The sequence below is a fragment of the Juglans microcarpa x Juglans regia genome, chromosome 6D, assembly GCF_004785595.1.
Source record: "Juglans microcarpa x Juglans regia isolate MS1-56 chromosome 6D, Jm3101_v1.0, whole genome shotgun sequence".
NCBI lineage: Eukaryota > Viridiplantae > Streptophyta > Magnoliopsida > Fagales > Juglandaceae > Juglans > Juglans microcarpa x Juglans regia.
Window position 1 is genome coordinate 29,783,148 of NC_054604.1, and position 19,977 is coordinate 29,803,124.

The following is a 19,977-nucleotide window of genomic DNA, read 5'->3' on the forward strand; positions in this document are numbered from 1 at the left end:
CAATCTACTGTTGCTTTATCAACTACAAAAGCAGAGTATATGGCAAGACCATTTGGTTGAAAGGTCTGATCAGGGATTTGGGATTACAACAGGATGTAATTTCAATGTTTTGTGATAGCTAGAGTGCAATACATTTGACCAAAAATCAAATGTATGTATCATGAGAGAACAAAACATATTGATGTCAGGTATCATTTTCTTCGAAAAATTGTTATAGTGATTGGTGTTCGGGGTATGTGATTCCCTTAGGGGATTTGATGGAGGGGGTCGGTTTCTTTGGTTAATGGATTCTTGTTAGGCTTGGTAGAATTCAAGCCAATATGGAGATTTGTTGAGAGTTGGCTTGAATCCTGTTGAAAAAACACCTCTAAGGATTGGTCACTCGAGCAAAGACTCATCCGGTGAGCTCAAGTTGGACACAAGCAGAGAGATTCGCTCGACACCCGCTCGACACTTAGCTCGAGCGGGATGTCTTCCAGAGAGTTCGCTCATTAGCTGCTCGACACTCAGCTCGAGCAGTTTGGCATCCAGAGAGTTTCGTTCGACTCCCGCTCGACCTCATCTCGAGCCCCTAATGTTCGCTTGAGTGAATGTTCGTAAATTAGGGCCCGCTCCTCTACAGTATAAATATGAATGTTTCAACATTCATTTATGACTTTTGATATTCCCAAGAGTGTTTTGACATGACTTTGGAAAGAGGATTCTGTAATCAATCTTTGTACTCCATCATTTGTTGATAGTGAAATCATTGAGACCGACCCCGCTAATGGACGTAGGCTCACATTGAGTTGAAACACTTAAATCTTAGTGTTCTTTGTGTGCTTGTTGTTATTTCCTTTATTTTTGTTTTGCTTCCGCTATTATTTACTCCAACTTAGCCTTTGATAACCTGTCTATTCCCAACAGTAACCATGCTGATTTATTCTTGTATTAATCACCAATCAAATTTACAAAGTTTCTAGCTAGCTATGATCACGGCCATTTAGTAATTTCTTTGGCTTCGTGTGAAAATTAGGCAATTCTTGATGGCTAAGATCAGAGACACAATATTATTTTATTTTAGAACAGATTACACATATATAATTAACCGAAATCCTGACCTGAGATCGATGGTTGAAACTTGAATTAATTCAGAGTTGAGACAAAATGAATTGTCAAAGTTTTAAACCCTAAGCAACGCATCATATCAATTAATTAACAAGGTCTGAACGAAATGATCAGTACATCCTGATCATTCGGTCATATATATATATGTTTTTTAGTATTAACAAAGAAAACTCATGCTATATATACAAATAAAAATGATAAAATGTCTGCGGTCACATGCATATATCATGTATTCTTTTAAGAGCTGTCAAGCACATGAAATACCAATAGAAGTGGCTGCAAACCGCTCTGAGGTTGACTTCCCTACCAAAGAACCGATCTCAGGAGAAATTCCGCTAAAATCTAACTCCGGAACCTCCGGTATCGTGTTAAGAGCCCCGGACTTGTCGTACACAACGTAAAACGTCCCTTCCTTGGACTGATTTTGAACGTTAAGTACAGAAGTAGAAGTTGGTTTTGGCTTGAACACAGACCTCAGAAGCTTTTGTAGCGAGCGAGAGATCTTCGAGTATTTCTTGGGTACGGAAGGCGGTGGCTGAGGTTTAGGAGGCGCTCGTCGATCGGGTAAATGCGGCATGGACATGGTCCGGCAGGATATGGCCGAGTCAAGCTGGCGTTTGAAGGAGTTGAGCTCAAATGAGTCGTAGAGACTGCTGCCACAATCCCATACAAGGGACTTGGGGTGTTCATGTCGTTTCTCTTTATGTTCTCGAGATTTTTCCATTCCTTCCTTGCTAGTCACACAGACAAGTACACAACGAGAGAGAGAGAGGGGGTGTTAGCAAGAAGATTCAAGGGTAGAGGATCTGATTTGAGGTCGATGGGGGAAGTGTTCTTCCTTTTCAAAGGGTTGGTGAAGCATCAATGGCGTTGGTTAGGACTTTTAGGCCTAATTAGTAATTAAAATAGAAATGGAGCCGCCTGAGTTAAAGCGTTCACGCCTTCCACATGTGAACCATCAAATTCTGTGTTTCCGTGTGACAGCTTTTCATTTCTTAAGCCTTCATTTATTGGGACAGATGGTTGCGCGTAGATGACTCTACTTCTTATTCTACCACAAAAATAAATATCGGAGATACTATAGTCTTTTGACCTTGACCAAACCAAAACGCTGGTTTGGGTGAGAAGAAAGGACCCTTTCTAATCATTATATATATTGACGAGTATTTGATGAAAATTAACCACTAAAAGCTGGCTCCCAAAAATATATATATATAAATAATTAAAAAAAAAAAGTGGGTAAAACGTATAAAAGATACGCAAGAGTTAGGCAGTGATGATTAGGTTGGGTGATATCATATATTTTATAAATAATTATAAAAAAATAATAATAAAATAATGAATAATAATGAAAAGTAAACAATAAATAATAATAAAATAAATAATAATAGTGAAATACTCTACCCAAACTAGCCTAATTCTCACGAAAGAAAAAGCCAAAAAAAAAAAAAAAAATCAATTTGATGCGTGTAGGCTATAATTTTGTTATACCAAAAAGCATTAACTCTCCCATTTACGGCGTTTAGTTAAGGTTGTCAAGGTAGAAAGCCGTTGGTCGACATTAATTAATTTGAAATTAATTATTGGAGCTTCTGATAGAAAAATGTGATTTGATAAGTTCTATTTTATTAGTGGATAAATAATTATAATAGAAAAATTTAATTTTAGAATTTAACGTATCATATTAAATTATGTTATTTTATAAATTTATTTTTATATTATATTATTTAATATTTTTTGAATTCGTATTTAAATATTTAATGTTATATGTATCTTTCATTATAAAAATTAAAATCGTGATCCGATAATTTGCTCAAAAAATTAGAAGATATCTCAACTGAAAGAATATATAAAATATGTATATATATATATATATATATATATATATGAGTAAACTCATAATAAAATGGACGTGCATGATCATCGGATGGCATTAGTGGATAAACAATTACCATGTATTTCCTACGTAGTAGTGTGCATATGCTTCTTAATTAATTAATTAATTAATAATAATAATAATAAATCTATATATATTGATAAGATAATATTTCCAAATCTTTTTATGGACCCACAGGCCTTTATGTGTTGATTAATGAGTCGCTCTGATATGATACACGGAAGCATGCAACTGTATTTCTTGTTTAATATCTGTTGGCGAGTCACATGATTTTATGCAAAGATCTATCCGGAAGGGGAAGATATTAGATCATGACTGCTGACACCAAATTATCCTTTTCTTATTTTATATAAGAAAATAAAATAAAATATGAGAATATAGATCACAGCTTTAATTTCCTAGCTCTTCCATGATCTACGCTTTTGTATTTTATACGTGTCCTCGCTAGTGGCTACGTGCTTTATTAATGCGAGGTTTCCAATAGGAAAGTCTTATATAAATTATTTGTAACAAAGTCAATTTTATTAATAAAGAATTTTTTTTTTTTTAAGGTTAGTCTAGTATTTTACAATGACTTACATAAAATTTGTATATTTAAATTTATACAAATCATTTCTCTTATTTTAATTAATGTCGTTTCCACGAGTCTCATAAAATAGGCTCAGGTCCGTACGTGAGAAGTTAAAAAAATAAGAAGGAAAATGCTAAACGTTCCACTCCTTGCTCTTGCTGGGAGATATCGCTTGCATTGTTTTTGTTTTGTTTTGTTTATTTTTGTTTTTACTTTGTGAATAAAGAAATGTTTTTTAATTATGTTGTAAATTTTTTTAAAAAAAATTACTTAAAAGTGTTAAAAAAATACATTTAAAAAAAGCAAAAAAAAAATACATGAAAATAACTAGCGAGAACAAGAAAAATGATACTCTTACCACTGATTCTTACAGCTCGATGTTACTGTTGAAATTTTTTATTTTATTTTTTAATTCTTCTTTTTACTTAGTAATTAAGAAAATATTTTTTAATAATATTTTATTTTTTATTTTTTTAAATATTTAAAAGTATAAAAAAAATACATATAAAAAAAGACAACAAAAAGAAGAAGAACAATTATATCTAACGGTAGCTCCCAGCGGTAGTTGGGAGCGATCCAAATAAGAAACGGCTGTTGGTACATTCCTTGCCCTCGTCAGTAGCCAGTTAGGATTTTTTTTATAATTTGTTATATATAAGTTATTATTTACTACTACACTTCATATCTGATAATTTTTATTTTTTATAAGAAGTGGGATGTGAAGCAATGAATAATAACTAATGGGAATTTTTTTTTTTTTCTAGAATATTTCGAGAACTATCAACTTTTTGCTTTATTGGGTTAATAAAAATATGTACAAGTCCCTTATTTTTTATGTCATTGGAAAAGAATAATGTTAGATAGCCCATCAAGAATACTGTTCAAAGTTTTCGTTTGTATATCTATTTATTTTTTAAAATGTTAAAAGTTATAACTTTGTGCATGCTAAAAAACTTTGTGAATTATAATCCTGTTGTGGCTGAAGTTCTAGCTTTGGAGAGAGCTGCATGTGGAGGTCTGTCTGGAAATTGGGATAGAAAATACTGTTTTTGAAGGTGATGCTCTTACAGTAATTAAAGATGTTCAAGGATTGAAGAAAATTAGTCTTAGTACGGACAGATTATAGAAGATATATATATTAAACGAATGTGAGATTCACGATCGACAATGGAACAACGGAAACGACGTTGGCATGTGATCATGGTCACTAAAGACGCCAACTGAGAATTAGAAAATCCAACACCATATATAGACACCAATGGGCCATATTGGCTAGCTCTACATGATTTTGAATGCATAATACTCGATCGGAAATAAAGAAAACTATATAGTTTAATTGAGGGGTACGTACTTACCCAACTCGAATTAGTCTAATTCCAAATTGATCTCAGAAGCTTAAGGCATATCACATTATCATTTAATAAACAACTCAGTTTGAAATCATGTGATCAAACACCAAAACATACTACAAAAGTCCCGGCCCATGCATGCATGCAAGCATGCTGGTATCTCGATCGGAAGAGTAAACTTCATGATTTTCGAGTAATAAAACAACTGGACCACCTGTTCATCAGGACCACATACGTACGACTAATTCCCAATCTCTATTCTAATTGACGGGAAGGTTAGCCTCAGCCACTAGACTTGTTTGCATTGGTATGTATGTATGTCATTTTCGGATGAGAATATTCCTAGCTACTTCAGTTTATAAGATAGATATCAGAAATTATGCTCGTATCCAATGTACCTAGCCAGCTATATTCTAATTGACAGGAAGATTAGCCTTGGCCACTAGACTTGTTTGCTTTGGAATATGTCTTTGTCGCTGAGAATAAATATATCAACTTCGGTTAATTTAGAGATCTAAAATGCTGTTATATATCTGTCAATCCAACATGTATTTAATTCCCGGCCGGCCCCTTTCCTCAATTATATCTTTTGGCCCTAATCTAAATAACACTGGCGGCCACTTCTAGCTAGAAGGCAAATGTTGCATTGTATCGGTGCGTGATCTCTAGCAGCCAATGGAGGATATGGAAATGGATTTACTGCTAATATTGAGAAATATACAACTCGTGCATTATTGTGAGCAGACAAAGCTATTAATATACCTGCAGAGAAGAATCGACACGTCCAGTTTTCAGACTTGGGACAGGATTAATTGGAGCTGACTTGGGAAAGATTGAGGGTCAAATCAATTGGCATGATCAGCAAAAGCAATTTGCAAACTCGAAAACTCCTATGATTATATAAGTACATAAATATAATTAGGCATATGTCTGGGCACATGTTTTTGCAGTGCCTTCTCATGTTACAGATAACCGAAAAAATCAGTGTCAAACCTTTGTTCAAATTCCAACAGGCTAAAATGGTATGGTTCTTCAAGCCAAGGGGGTGATTTATTATGAGCTTAACCGACCACTTCACTGCTAAAGAGCTTAAACTTGTTGGCATCAACCACCAGTTGTCTTACAGAAGAGAACGCGCCCATGATTCCTGTGCCTGTGAAGATGATCATAATAGAGACATTGATCAAGTAGGTGAGGGACGTTCGTGGAGGCTTGTAAGTCATGTTGTATAGAAGCATTGGGAGGACGAAATCCAGAGGAATGAAGCCAATTGCTCCTACTACAGCATTAATGTCTCCAAAGAAGGGAAGCATTGCTGCAAAAAACCCACAAAATATCATGTATAGCGTCCGAAGAATTAGCCGAGGAATAAGATTCCTTCTTGAAAACATCCCTTGTTTCACGTCAGCTGATTTTTTCTCCATGATCTCATAGGCAACTTGGGAATAAACCTGTATTACATTGGAGAAATTTACCTCAATACGACCTGAAACATTGTATGAACTAAAGAAATATAGCTTAAGAAATGTAGAGTGAATTTGGGATTCAGTAACTAGACAAATTAAAAAGAAAAATATATCTGAAAATATTAATTGTTATGTCATTTGCAAGCTTACGAGGCCAATGGCAAGGAGCTGAAGGAGAACAAAGATGACAGCAAGGCCAAGAACCCATGTTGGAGCCAAGGAAGGTCCTTCATCCGGCAGCAGGCTCTTGAGAATATTCGAGCTAGCTTTGTTTCCAAACACCCAATATCCAGACACTGCAGCCGAGTAGAATGTAATGAAAATTACGCTGTAGCACATCAAAAGGCCTTTTACCATCTTCCCAGTGGTAGGTGGAGCAAGAGTCGCCTGCATTGATGGTGTGGCATAATTAGAATAAAAAAGCACTGGCAACCCACTGCCTGACTCTATTTCTTCCATTGTTCATATCATCTGGACAACCTACTTCACTATTATATACCATTTTAGGCATGAATCAACACCTGCATTCCCAGCATGTGAGATTATGCATTTTGGTTAAATCAACCTGATCGATCATGCAGTGCCAGCCCAATTGTCCCCTAGTTCAAGGTGCAACATAGCCAATGCAGAACAAAGTTTTGAATCTTACAACTAAAGCTCCAAAGAAACCATAAAACTTCTATTCAGAAGCTGTAATTACTTGTATCTCGGGTAGTATCCCATTCCCAAAAATGGCAGCTATAATGGATATGGAAGTAAAGGCATTGAAAACTCTATGTAACTTCGAAGGTTCCAAGGAGTATTCCCTTGCAGGGGCATTTTTTGAGGTACCTGCAGACCGACAGATATTGGAACTTGTTTAATCACCGGAACAAAATGAGAGATAGCTACTGCGAAGTGCTACAGACACAAAAAGATTATACAAAATAAATCCACAAATTGATGTGGTTTCATAAAATCCATTAGATTTATTTTATAATAAAAATATTGACGAAATCCGTTAGATTTATTTTATAATAAAAATAATTTTACAATTTAACGTACCACATTAAACTACATCAGTTTGTGAGTATTTTCCTTTTGGAAAGTCACAAATTACAAAGTCAAAAAGCTCGTATTGCACTACCCTCTTGGTAAAAGTAAGTACACTGCACAAAGGTTTCAAACTTTCGAGTTATTGCCAATGTTTTGAATACTGTATTGGTGACCGTTTTGGTCGAGGCATTGAAATAAGATATTTTGGTACCAGTACCGTTTCGAAATAGTCTATATATAAATAAATTATATATATAAATTATCTTCTAAAATAATAGTCTATATATGAATAAATTATATATAAATATCTATATAGATATAAATTATAAATAGTCTGGTTTGAAGTGGGGGTCAAAAAATGAATTTGCAATTTGAAGAAATGAAAAAAAAAAAAAAGTAAAGGCCAAACTATTGGCTGGTACAGGCTGAAATATAGGCCGGTACGAGCCGAAACGGCCGAAATTCTGACCGGTACGAAATTATATCCTTCTATATACCGGCTACACCACAGAAACGAAATTCAAAACCTTGGTAATTGTTCTGATCTTGCTCAGTATAATAGGGAGATTTGCAATTCCATGTTAATGATAGGATGACATAAGCATGACACACGGATGATTTCGTATGTGTTTTATTTTTAGTAATTATACAGTTCTAAAGTGTGCAAGTTCACCCACTTCATTTGAAAAATAGTTGAGATAAACTATTAAAAAGTTAGTTTTTTCATATAGGTTCTAAATTTACCTACATTTTTCAAATTAAGTATGTGAATATTGTACATCCTAAAATTATACAAATCATTTCTATTTCAGTAAATACTGCATCTGTCGTATGATCTTGTTCATACATGCATATATATATGAGAAATGATTTGTACAAGTTCTCAATAAACAAGTCTAGTACAAGCCTTTGTAAAAAAATTGAATCCTACTATAAAAAATTATAAAAAAAAAAAGTCCACTTTTTTTTGCGAGGGTATACACATGCATTTATACTGTAGATTATTGCATTCCAAGAGCCATAAGTATGGTTAAAGCTTTAAAAGTCCATCTTTTAATGACAAGTTTTCTCCATATATAATACATATTATGCATGGTTAGTTTGATTATTACGTACCTGCATAAATACAAGCAGCAACCACAAGGAAAGTGTAGCCCAAGCTGAGAAGAAGCGAACCCAGGTTGATGTGTCTGAGAGAGTGAAAGGTTGGAAGTTGTGAGAGAACTATCATTGCAAGCGTCACCATTGCTATGAATTCGTACAATTTCAGGGACCCGTTAGGAACGAGGTTCGAATAGACGATCTTTGACGGCCCATTAAAAGAGATAAAAAAAAGACACACAGGAAAAATGTAAAAAAGTTAATAGAAATTAATACCAAAATGAAAAGAAAAAGAGTAGCATTAATTTATATCAAAATTACATCTTTAATTAATTTGTTCCAATATGTAATAATTCAATAGAAGAAAATTAAGTAGCAACAGTCCTTGTGGGACCATAATTATTCCAACCGATGTTGAAAATTTGAGGATCGAGATCATGACTGAATTGAGCATTAAATTGATGGTATTATGTTTTTATTGTTGAATATCTGTGTGTTGATTACGGATCATAGCATCAACTTGTCCCGTACCAACTCCAAATGATGATTGTTTTTCACAACTTTTTATTATTATTGTTGTTGTTGTGAATAATCAGATAAAAAATAGTAGAAATTAAAAAAAAACAAATAACCATACTTCAAGGCATTCTGCTGCAAGTAGAATTGCTCCTATTCCAATTCCAGTGTTGATAGCCGTCTGAATGAATATTACAAAATAAAACATCCATCCCGAGCCTGTTTAAGAAAGCGCGCACACAAAGTAAATCACTTTTTTCTTGTTATTATTATTTATTTTAAACTACGTACTCAGATTAAAAAATATATATATATATATATAATTGATCCTTTTAAAACATCTAACCTCAAAGATGAGTTCACCTCCCCACATATATGTATGTATACTTTTATGCATAATATTATTAATACTGAATAACAATCCCATTTATCAGTCTTTTTTTAATTTAAATTCTAAATTACATCAGCATATATAATTATATGAATAAAATTATAAATATAGATAGAATTTTCCTTAGCCGTGTAAGCTACTTGAAAAATAAAAATCAAAACGACCTTTCAAACGGTATATATCGAGTATGTACACCGCGTGCATACCGCTTATTTATAACTATTTCGTATAAAATTTAAATTTTTTAAGATTTTTAATAAAATTATAAAATGACACAAGGAAAAGGAATATAAATATAAATATATATATATATATATATATATATCTTACGAATATGGCTATTAATGATATCATTAAGATTACCCCGCCACGTGCAGTGGTACACCACATTCCTTGATATTTTCTAGTCATTATCACATTGCTTTATTAATTTCCCAAAAAAGAATTAATCAAAATACGAAAATTTGTTTAAAATTCCGAATCGTTCGAAAATGTTGCTGTGATCGGTGATCGTATTATATAAGACGTAAACGCAACTTTTTCGCAGCAAGTGAAGGAGAAAAAAAAGACTTTTTAAAACTGGAAAGAAAACGTTTACGATATTTTATACGGAAGGAAAAGAGTTTTGGTGCGGCGTTGATTTACCTAACACGTCTGCGGCGAGCTCTCGGAATCGGATGTGTCGGCGACCTTCTTTCTCACAGTGTTGGAGCACCTTCGTCATGAGGTAGTATGAGTAAAAAGTCACGATGCCCATTACCGTCAGGCAGAAGAACCCTAGGCCCCACCCTAACCCTCTGAACACGAACGGCAGCGCCAGTATCGTCGGCCCCACGATCGCCGTTGTCAGATGAAAACCCGCGTGCCACCATTGTCCTATAAGAAAAATCCAGAATCTATTTCATTTACATATATATGTCGGAGAAAATCCCTTTTTATATAATACACTGTTACAGAGATTGCTCCCAGGGGAGGAGGGACGTGACACCTTTTGATTGGAGGACGAAAACGGCCCCGGCGTCTTCTTCCCGGCTGTTCTCGGGGAATGGGTCAACTCGTGGACGTTCACCCATATATTGGTATATATATATATTATATATACATATATATATATATATATATGCGAGAGAGGAGGAGGGAGAGGGCGGGGGCGCAAGATATGGTATGGCGGTATCAGTCAAGAGATCAGCATGTTAGTTTTAAGACGGAGGAGGAGATACCGGGTGTTGGAACAGGTGGGGGGTTCTTAGGATGCTTCGAAACAAAGCTAAAATGCACCGTGGGGTAATTTGTGCTCTGCCGATCGACTATGTATAGAATATAGAAAAAGATACAAATCCTAAAGCATCGCATTCGATATTTGCATATAAAACGAGATAATTGAGATGGAGACTTGGGAGTACAACAGCTATTTAATTAGGAGGTTCTTCGTCAACTATGAAGTAGACAATATAGAGATATAACAATATATAGATTACAGATAATAGAATATATATATATATATATATATATATATATATATATATATATATATATATATATATGGATTTGTAAAAGTGACCGGTGGGCTCGAGAAACTAAAAAGGAATGCTTTTGGCATTTTCATCCAAGGAAATTGCTATAAACCGTCTGTCCATTTTGCCATCTGCATTCATATTAAATTATTAAAAAATTATTTATAATTTATTGTTTACGCGCCATTTGGATGTTGAGATTAATCATTTCTTCTATTTTTTTTTCAAATATCGTTTAAATATAAATATTTTATAATTTCAAGTTTTTAAATTTTTTTTATCTAATCATTATTTAATTATTAAAATTTTCTAAATTTTCAAACAAAACACAAAAGATAATTTAGTTTTTTAATTCTAAAAAAAATATTTTAACAATATTTTAATTTTATAATATTTTTATTCAATTTTTATTTACTCTCATTTTCTAAAATCTAATAAAATATTTTAATTCAAATTATTTCACTACTATTCACATATCTTCCATCTTTTCCCAACATCTAAACGAGACCAAGGAGCAGCAGAGGGACAGGGAAAGGTGGTTACTTTGTTTGGTTTTCAAATTCAGTTGAACTCAGTTGAGTTCAGTCTAATTTTAAATTGAGTCTAATATTCATATACCTAACTCTCAAATTATTAAACTCATTCTAACTCAAAAACTTCTTACACATGAGACTCACAATCATTTTAAACCTAAAACATTTTTATATGTGGGATCCACAACCTTTTTCAATTTTTCATAAAAAGTATTAAACTCATCTTAACATTTAAATATATTTTAAACTCAGTTTAAATGGGCTCCGTATAACTCTCTCTACTACTCAACTCATTACTATTCATAAAGAACTCAACTCAGTTGAGCTTAACTCAACATTCAAACGCGGACTAAGAGGATGGTAACAGAATTTCTTTTATAAAACCAAAGTTACAAGATTACCCATGATTTTTTTTCATTCAATTATTAACAATATAAGGAATTTAATATTTAAATATAAAGGACAGTATTTTCCTACCAATTTTTTTAAAAATTATTCACAACTCATTTTAAATCATTGTAATTGTGAAACTTTATTTTAAAATAATTTTAATTTTACATAATTACATTTGATTTAAAACAGAGTTATAAAAAAATTATTACTTCATCATTTTCCTTCTCAAGATAAACACGTAAAAGATAGTTTTATACCATTTATTATTATACATGTGAGTTTCTTAGACAGTATTAAATACTTTGTAAAACTGATTATCTCTTTCAAATAGAATTTTCAAATTCACATAAAAAAAAAATAAAGGGAATTAAGTTTCAAACTACTAACTGTACTAAAACATCATAAGCAAGCATGGGGTTATATTAGAGCTGGGCAAACTTTCAAAATTTCTGACTTCGATTCCGTCTCTGACGGAGTCAGAGTGGTCGGATTTTGGAGTTAGAGTTCGGAATAGCTTCGAATAGGAGTTGGAGTTGGGAGCTTCATGACTCCGAATTTTTTAAAAAAACTTAGATGTAATATCTGAGTTTTTTTTGTGTTGTATGCATGCATAGTACTTGATAAAATGTGTAAGAGATGTTACTCCTTTAATGAACACTTGCAAGTATAATTCTCAAAACTCTTCTGTAAATTCATATGGATTCTTTACAATATAATCTTAATTTAGTAGTTTTCAAACATGCAATTTGATCAAAGTGTAACTTCATGATTTCGGGCTGGGCAAATTTTGTGTAGCAAGTATTGAAATTTACTCTTCTTTTTTATTTTTTTGTATATTGGAGCAAGTATTGAACATTATAAATTTTGTGTAGTATTATTTTTTGAGTACTAGTGTATTGATGTTTGTTAAGTTTTACTTATGTACATTGTTTAGAAGTGTATTCTCAAAAGTAAAACTTGATAAATATAACTATTAATTACATAATTGTTGTGCTGTTCTCACACGTCTCTCGGCAAGGCACCAGTGTGTTATGATCAACATTTTGCTTTATCAAATGTGGTCTTTTGGCATGACTCATTATTGGTGCATAAGATCAACGTACCATCATTGACATGAATAGTATCTACACATGCCCTCTTGCAATAAATAATTTTATATTAAATAGAATTATTAAAATATCTTATATTTTATATTAAATGAATACCATGTTATGAATAAAACAAATAATCCATTCCCTAGCAGGCTACAACTGAAATTCATTTAGAAAGAGGTACTCATGGTTCATCTCAAATTCAATACAAAATAATAAAGATAAAAGAAATGATATTTGTAATCGTTAAATGCGCAAGCGCTGTATAATCTTTTTGAAAAAAAAATAAATAAATACGAGACTCAAGTAAAAAAATATTTCCAGTGGAGTCTATATTGGAAGACCACATATATCTTTACATTAATTTAAATGTTTAATATAACCTATTTATTTTTCAAACTAATTTTTTGCTTCTAATTTATTTTTTCAGCTTCTTTAATTGTGATATGGATCGTCCACAAGAGGATGTGGCGGATGCTAATGCTACAACTCCTACACCGGTGGGTACTTCCACCCCTAGAGCCACATCTAGGGCAGCTACATCTAGATCAACTACATCTTGTGCGAGTAGTCGACTCCCACTCCCAGTAGATATAGAGGATGAAGATATGTTCAACAAAGAGGACGAGATAACCATTGAGCAAGATCAACCACCACAGCCTTCTAAAAAGAGGTGATGGACATGAGAGCATTTCACCAAATTTCCTGGTGATATTGCGAACCTGGTAGCAAGATGTCATTACTGTAGATCACTTTGTTGATGTCATTCGAAGAAGCAATGCACCAGTGTGTTAATAACACATCAAAATACTTGCCAACGATATAAGATAGCGAAAGGATTGGCGGCCACTAATCAGACCAACCTCAGTTACCAAACTTCTACAGCCACTGATGGTACACAGACTAAGAAATTGGTCATCTCTCAATACAGTAAGAAGATGTTGAGGGACATGCTTGTAGAGATGATAATTATTGATGAGATGCCCTTTACCACAATCGAGAAAAGAGGCTTTCGAAAGTTTCTAAACTTTGTTGAGCCACGATTTCTCATTTCATTACGGTATACGGTGATGTGAGATTATATGAAGAGGCATGTGAAAGACAAGGCGGAGATGAGGAAGATGTTTATTATCACTAGCCAAATAGTGTCGTTTACGACTGACACATGGACTTCCATTCAGAACGTCTGCTACATGTGTATCACAGCACACTACATTGACAGTGAGTAGATTTTGCATAAAAAAATTATTGGTTTTAAAGATATTGTGGATCATAAAGGTGCATTCATTGGGGCGAAGATGGATGATTGTTTAAAAGACTGGAGAATTCGAAAAGTGCTGTGTATTACAGTTGGCAATGCTAGTGCCAATGAAACAGCAATTGATTGGTTTAAGCGGAACATGACGATGAGAGATGATGTTATTTGGGCCCACGAGTTTATTCACGTTCGATGTTGTACTCATATTATCAACCTCATAGTTGTTGAGGGGTTAAAAGAAGTTGTTGATTCCATTACCCGAGTCTGCAGCATTGTACAATATGTGAAGGGTTCCCCTAAAAGGCTTGCCAAGTTTAAGGCAATAGCAGAAGATCTTAAGATTGAATGTTCTAATATGTTGTGCTTGGATGTTCCGACTTGATGAAACTCTACATTCATGATATTGGATGTGGTACATAAGCACCAAAAAGCATTCGAGCGGATGGAGGTCGAGGATGGGGGCCTGAGATATGTTTTGTTGGAGCCAGCAGGACAGGGGCTCCGTACACCAAACGCACATGATTTGACTAGTGTAAGCTACTTTGTTGAATTTTTAAGAATTTTTTATGACATAACCATGTGGCTATCTGGATCCAAATATACGACTGTAAACTCATTTTTCAGCGAGCTCTCGGAGTTTCACTTCCACTTGGAAAATAGTTGTACTGACTCTGGTAGATTGTTATCTATTATGGCTACGAGGATGAAGACCAAATATGATAAATATTGGGAGAATATTGAGAAGATAAATAGATTGCTATTTGTGGCTGTGATCCTTAACCCCCGATATAAGCTGGTCATTCTAGAATTTTGGGTAAATTCCGTCCTCGAGGTAATGAAGGTTGCAGAGTTTATTATAGTGCTAAAAAGTGATATTGATGACCTATATAATCACTACAACAATAGTTGTCAACCTTCATCTGCAACTGTAGCTCCTCACATTCGAGGCCGACGGGGTCAACAGCTTCCTCAGGTGATACTGACCCATCTGTAGGGGTTAGAGGCCATTGTATTATCCAGCAGTATCATCAACTCATGTCAACAAGGAATATTATGCATTGTACATCTGAGGTTGAACGATATTTTATGGAAGCTGTCGAGGAACCTGATGATGTATTTCATCTATTAACTTGGTGAAAAGTTAATTCCACCAAGTATCCAGTCCTTTCTCGTGTAGTCCGAGATGCGCTAGCCATTTCTGTCACTACGGTTGCCTCAGAGTCGGTATTTAGCACTAGAGGTCGCGTGTTGGATGCTTATCGGAGTTCATTGTCACCGTCAATCGTGGATGCCCTCGTTTGCACACAGAATTGGATAAGTGAAACGCTCATTGGACTAGATATCGTTGGCATTGATGCCGAGAGCTATAGGCTTAAATCGGGTAAATTTATATGCTTTTAAATTATTATTTAATTATTTTTAATGTTTCTAACTTCTACTTTTTATGATTTTATAGATATAATTGTAAATCCTAACATAATTGCCGATGACTGAGAGTCTGAGACGGACGCCCCTTGAGAGTTGAGATGGAGTTGAGAGAACCCCCTTTCTTGGTAAGAATGAAATTCTATTTTTACCGTTTTCAGTTTTTTTTTATCAATTTTTTTTCATTTATTGATTGCAACTTTCTATCTTCATTTCAGGCATGATCACAGATCAATGGACTATTGAGATTTGAGTGACATGAGCATTTAATATTTATATCAATGTTGTTATTACGTTATAAATGAGACTGTTATAACTTATGGCTACATCATACATGTTATTTAATTTTTAAATTATTGTATTTAAGCTTTTTTTTCTTTTCAGTATTATTTATTTTTTTACAGATTTGGACTTGGGTTTTGGTGATCATATTTAATAATTTATGTAATTATATTAAGTTGTAGTTACAGGTTTGGACTTGGGCTTTGGTGCTCATATTAATCTTAATGTATTATATTTATTTTTAGATCAAGTCGTAGACACACCTACCTCTGTAAATAGTGTTATGTCATGTAATGGATCAAATTTATTTTTGCATATAATTTATTTAACAAAAGAAATTGACCACATTATTTATTTAAGTACTATTATTATTATTATTATTATTATTATTATTATTATTATTATTTTAGTCCAATAGACGGTCGGAGCTCCGATTGGAGGTCGGAGTCGGACTCCGATTCCATTCGGAGTCGGAATCGGAGCAAAAATTTCATTTCGACTCCTGTAGGAGTCAGAGCTTGGAAACGACGACTCTGACTCAGTCGGAGTACAACCCTAGGTTAGATTAATTCTTAATTGCTATTTATCATTCCTATACCACATGCCAACATATAATTTATCATTTGAAAAATGTTTGGGCCACCAAAAAGTGGTTTCGAGACATTTCCTCAATTCAATTTTTTTCTTTTTTACTTAATGATGAAGGAGAGATTTTTTAATGATATTACAAATTTTTCTTTTTAAAATATTTAAGATATAAAAAAAAATATATGAAAAAAAATTAAAAAAAATAAATGACCTTATTGGGAGCATTCCTCCATGAGAATCCTCTGTAAGTGTGTGCTATCCTTGTCATTTTCATTCTTTTTTCTAAACACAAATATCTACACATAAAAGGTTGCTTTGTAACTTTGTTCTGTGTTCGTTGGAATCGGTAGGACGATCACTTTTATGCCGTATCGCTGTACACAGCATGTCCTTCACTCCCTTTCACCAATAGGCTATAGCTTTGAATAACGTGTGCGTGTGGTTTGCTCCTTGCTCCCTAGGACAAAAGGAACCGACACAGGCAATGATTATTTTGAAAATATTAAAAATCTATCTGAAATTTGTTCGGATAAATTTAAACAGTGATACGTTGAAATGAAAATAAAATATTATATTTAAATATTATTATTATTTTAAGATTTAAAAAAATTAAATTATTTATTATATTTTAATTAAAAATTTTAAAAAATTATAATGATTAAATAAAATAAAATAAAATATTTTTTATATCCAACGAGTATTTGCCAACGAGTAAAAATAATATTTATAATTTTAAGAATTAAGAATTTTATATATTTTAACAAATAGACAAATTTAAAATTTATATAAAAATTTATTATTATATATTTTATTTTAAAAGAAGTGTACGACTTACATAATCAATGCACCTCACTTCTACAATTATTTTATTTTTTAAATCTTGATGGAGGGGACGGAGTTGAGGTCAATCCAAGTTCGGTTTACTCGCCTGCGGACTAGAGGTTGGACAAACATCACGGTAATTGATGATCACTAGGAAGACAAACCTCTACGATTTATTGGGTGTCATGCCACAATATAGGCATCCTAAGGAGAGTATTCATTAATTATCTTTTAATTATTATTATTTTATTATCTAATTGATTTTATTATTATTATTATTATTTATATGTCAAAACTATAATACCACATTAAACAATATCTTCTAAAATTCGTAAGAGACTACCACAAATTAATGTTCTTATTAACTTGCCTTGCTTATTAATTCCTAAAATTTCTACACTTCATGTGGCGCCCACGACCTCCATGTAAAGAGACAAGGGAATCGAGATGTCGGGATGATGACAACAAGATCATACATCCCAACGTTAGTACCAAGTGTGTGTACATGCAACAGTATACAAAAACAACGCAGCGGATAATTAATACAACTAAGTACCAGAATTGCTAATATAATTTAAACAATCAGTTAAAATGTTTAAAAATTATACAATCATCCAAAATAAATATTTGACAAATCTTAAACCAAAACGAGTGATCCCAGATCACTCCTCGGGCGGAGCCGAATCCTCAGGCTCACCCTCAGTCTCATATGCATCGAAATCTGCGTTACCACAAAATGGTACCGCAGGTAAGTATAAACCAAATAACCACGAGATAAAAATACATTAATGCTACCAATATGCATGCATATGATGAGATATGCATTAAATCCAAAAAATAATATTTTCTCCGAAAATAGATATTTTTTCAACACACGCCAAAATCTCATTTTGGCCCAAAAAGAATACTCCGTCATTTTCTCAGAAAATGACCCAAATCAATAAAATCTCATTTTCCCAGAAAAATGAATTACATAAATATCTTTTAACCAACACACGTTATTTTCCCAGAAAACAGTCAATTATTCCATTAACGAATGCACCATGATCTCCCCTAGGGATCATCCGCACGTCCTGGCTACGTAGCGATGCTCAGTTCCGCGCCCAGCGCGTTCGTGGCCAAGCACCCACTACGCAACGAGCGATGCCCAGTTCCACACCCAGCGCGTTCGTGGCCAAGCATCCTCTAGCCCCCACCAGCAGAAGGGCCACGGAGTCGGCACGAGACTATCTCGTCCGATCCCATCGTCACCCAGCGACAATCCAGGGGACGTCACTCAGTATATTCCGCTCCCGAGTGACCAGAGGAGCTCCACCGAGATAATACCCCATCTCGGCTTGGGGTCGTGATACACACGCACCCAAAATCCTTTAACACATGAAAACTCAGTTTTTATGAAACACATGAACATGAATGCATGTACACGAAAACCCAATTTCCTTTACAAACATGATCATGCGTGCAATATGCCATGTACATGAACAACAACACAACAACCATCAATTCACAATACCAACCAAACATACAACTCCATCCACAACCAATCCGACCCCCGAACTCCTTGAACTCAGTCCGGCATGTCCAACCAGATCACAATAATATGAGTTAGTACAAAAATATATTTAAATCATGATAGTTTTTTGGAAAAATACTTACAGTGCTATATAATAATTTCTGAAGGATCATGGAGCTGCAAAAGGTGGCGACACAGTAACGTAACCGTGTAAAATACACTGTGGCCGTGGGTCTCAAATACCCACTTTTGAATGGGGACAAACTAAGACCCGAAATTGATAGGTAGGGCCTACAGAGATCGGTGAAGCCAATGGTGGTGGTGGTTTGCCGTGGGTGGCGGCGCAAATAGTGGTTTTAAGGCCAAAAAGTTAAAATCGGAGATGGGCTTGGTTGTGCTTCACCGGTGACAAATCAGAGCCGGGGTTGGGTCCATTGGGTTGCTAGGAGGTCAAGGATGAAGTGGTGAAGAGATGGTGGCCGGAAGTGGCGCGACGGCGGCGCGCGAGCTCAAGGAATGCCACGGCTTGTTGTGGTGCGTGGAGGCTGTCGGCGGCGAGAGGGAGGCTGGGATTTACAGGGAAGGGTCGCCGGCCGGTGGGGGAGTGAACGGGACGGGCGGTGTCGCGCACGGCGGCACGACGGCGGTGGGTTGGGTGGAAGGAGAAACGCACGGGGAGAGAGCGAGGGAGGACGCAGCGTGCGGGGAAGGAAAGCACAAGAAAAAGAAAAAAGAAAGGAAAAGAAAAAAAGAAAAAAGAGAGGAAAGAGAAAATAGAGGGAAAGAAATGAAGTCTAATCTTCATATCTTGGGTCACAAAAAAATGATCCAACGAAAATAATTTTAAAACAGCAAATCACTTAAATTAAATTAAACGTAATGATACAATGAAAATAAAATAATTAAATATCACAATCAATTAATTTAAAAAGAAAAACAATTTAAATGTACAACAATAAATAAATATTAAGAAAACATAACAATTTAATTTCACAATTTAAAGATCATAAAATAACCCATTTAAAATATCCGATAATTATAAATTAAGAGAATAAATTTTTGAATTATTAAAAATAATCTTTCAATAAAAATACACTAAAATATATGGTGTTATACTTCAGTTCC

General features: G+C 34.1%; 2 protein-coding genes across 2 annotated transcripts; both read right to left on the reverse strand.

Annotated features, from left to right (window-relative positions):
* Window positions 1-1,164: 1,164 nt before the first annotated feature.
* On the reverse strand, window positions 1,165-2,146 carry LOC121268825. Its single transcript, XM_041173089.1, has one exon. The coding sequence runs from the start codon at window positions 1,829-1,831 to the stop codon at window positions 1,355-1,357; it is 477 nt and encodes a 158-aa protein (XP_041029023.1). The 5' UTR covers window positions 1,832-2,146; the 3' UTR covers window positions 1,165-1,354.
* A 3,649-nt stretch (window positions 2,147-5,795) lies between these two features.
* LOC121235304 (probable GABA transporter 2) lies at window positions 5,796-10,891 on the reverse strand. Its single transcript, XM_041131640.1, has 7 exons — window positions 10,422-10,891; window positions 10,079-10,309; window positions 9,164-9,261; window positions 8,542-8,728; window positions 7,091-7,221; window positions 6,541-6,777; window positions 5,796-6,375 (listed from the first exon to the last, which is right to left on the reverse strand). Exons 1-7 carry the CDS (start codon window positions 10,504-10,506, stop codon window positions 5,986-5,988), a joined length of 1,359 nt encoding a protein of 452 aa, XP_040987574.1. The 5' UTR covers window positions 10,507-10,891; the 3' UTR covers window positions 5,796-5,985.
* Window positions 10,892-19,977: the final 9,086 nt, after the last annotated feature.

Coding starts and splice junctions, on each gene's coding strand:
- LOC121268825 (XM_041173089.1), bottom strand. CDS start 1,831: ATGGAAAAATCTCGAGAACATAAAGAGAAACGACATGAACACCCCAAG.
- LOC121235304 (XM_041131640.1), bottom strand. CDS start 10,506: ATGGGTGAACGTCCACGAGTTGACCCATTCCCCGAGAACAGCCGGGAA. Junction 9,262..10,078: donor GCTCGCCGCAGACGTGTTAG/GTAAATCAACGC, acceptor TTTCTTAAACAG/GCTCGGGATGGATGTTTTAT. Junction 7,222..8,541: donor TGCTGCTTGTATTTATGCAG/GTACGTAATAAT, acceptor GTCGGTCTGCAG/GTACCTCAAAAAATGCCCCT.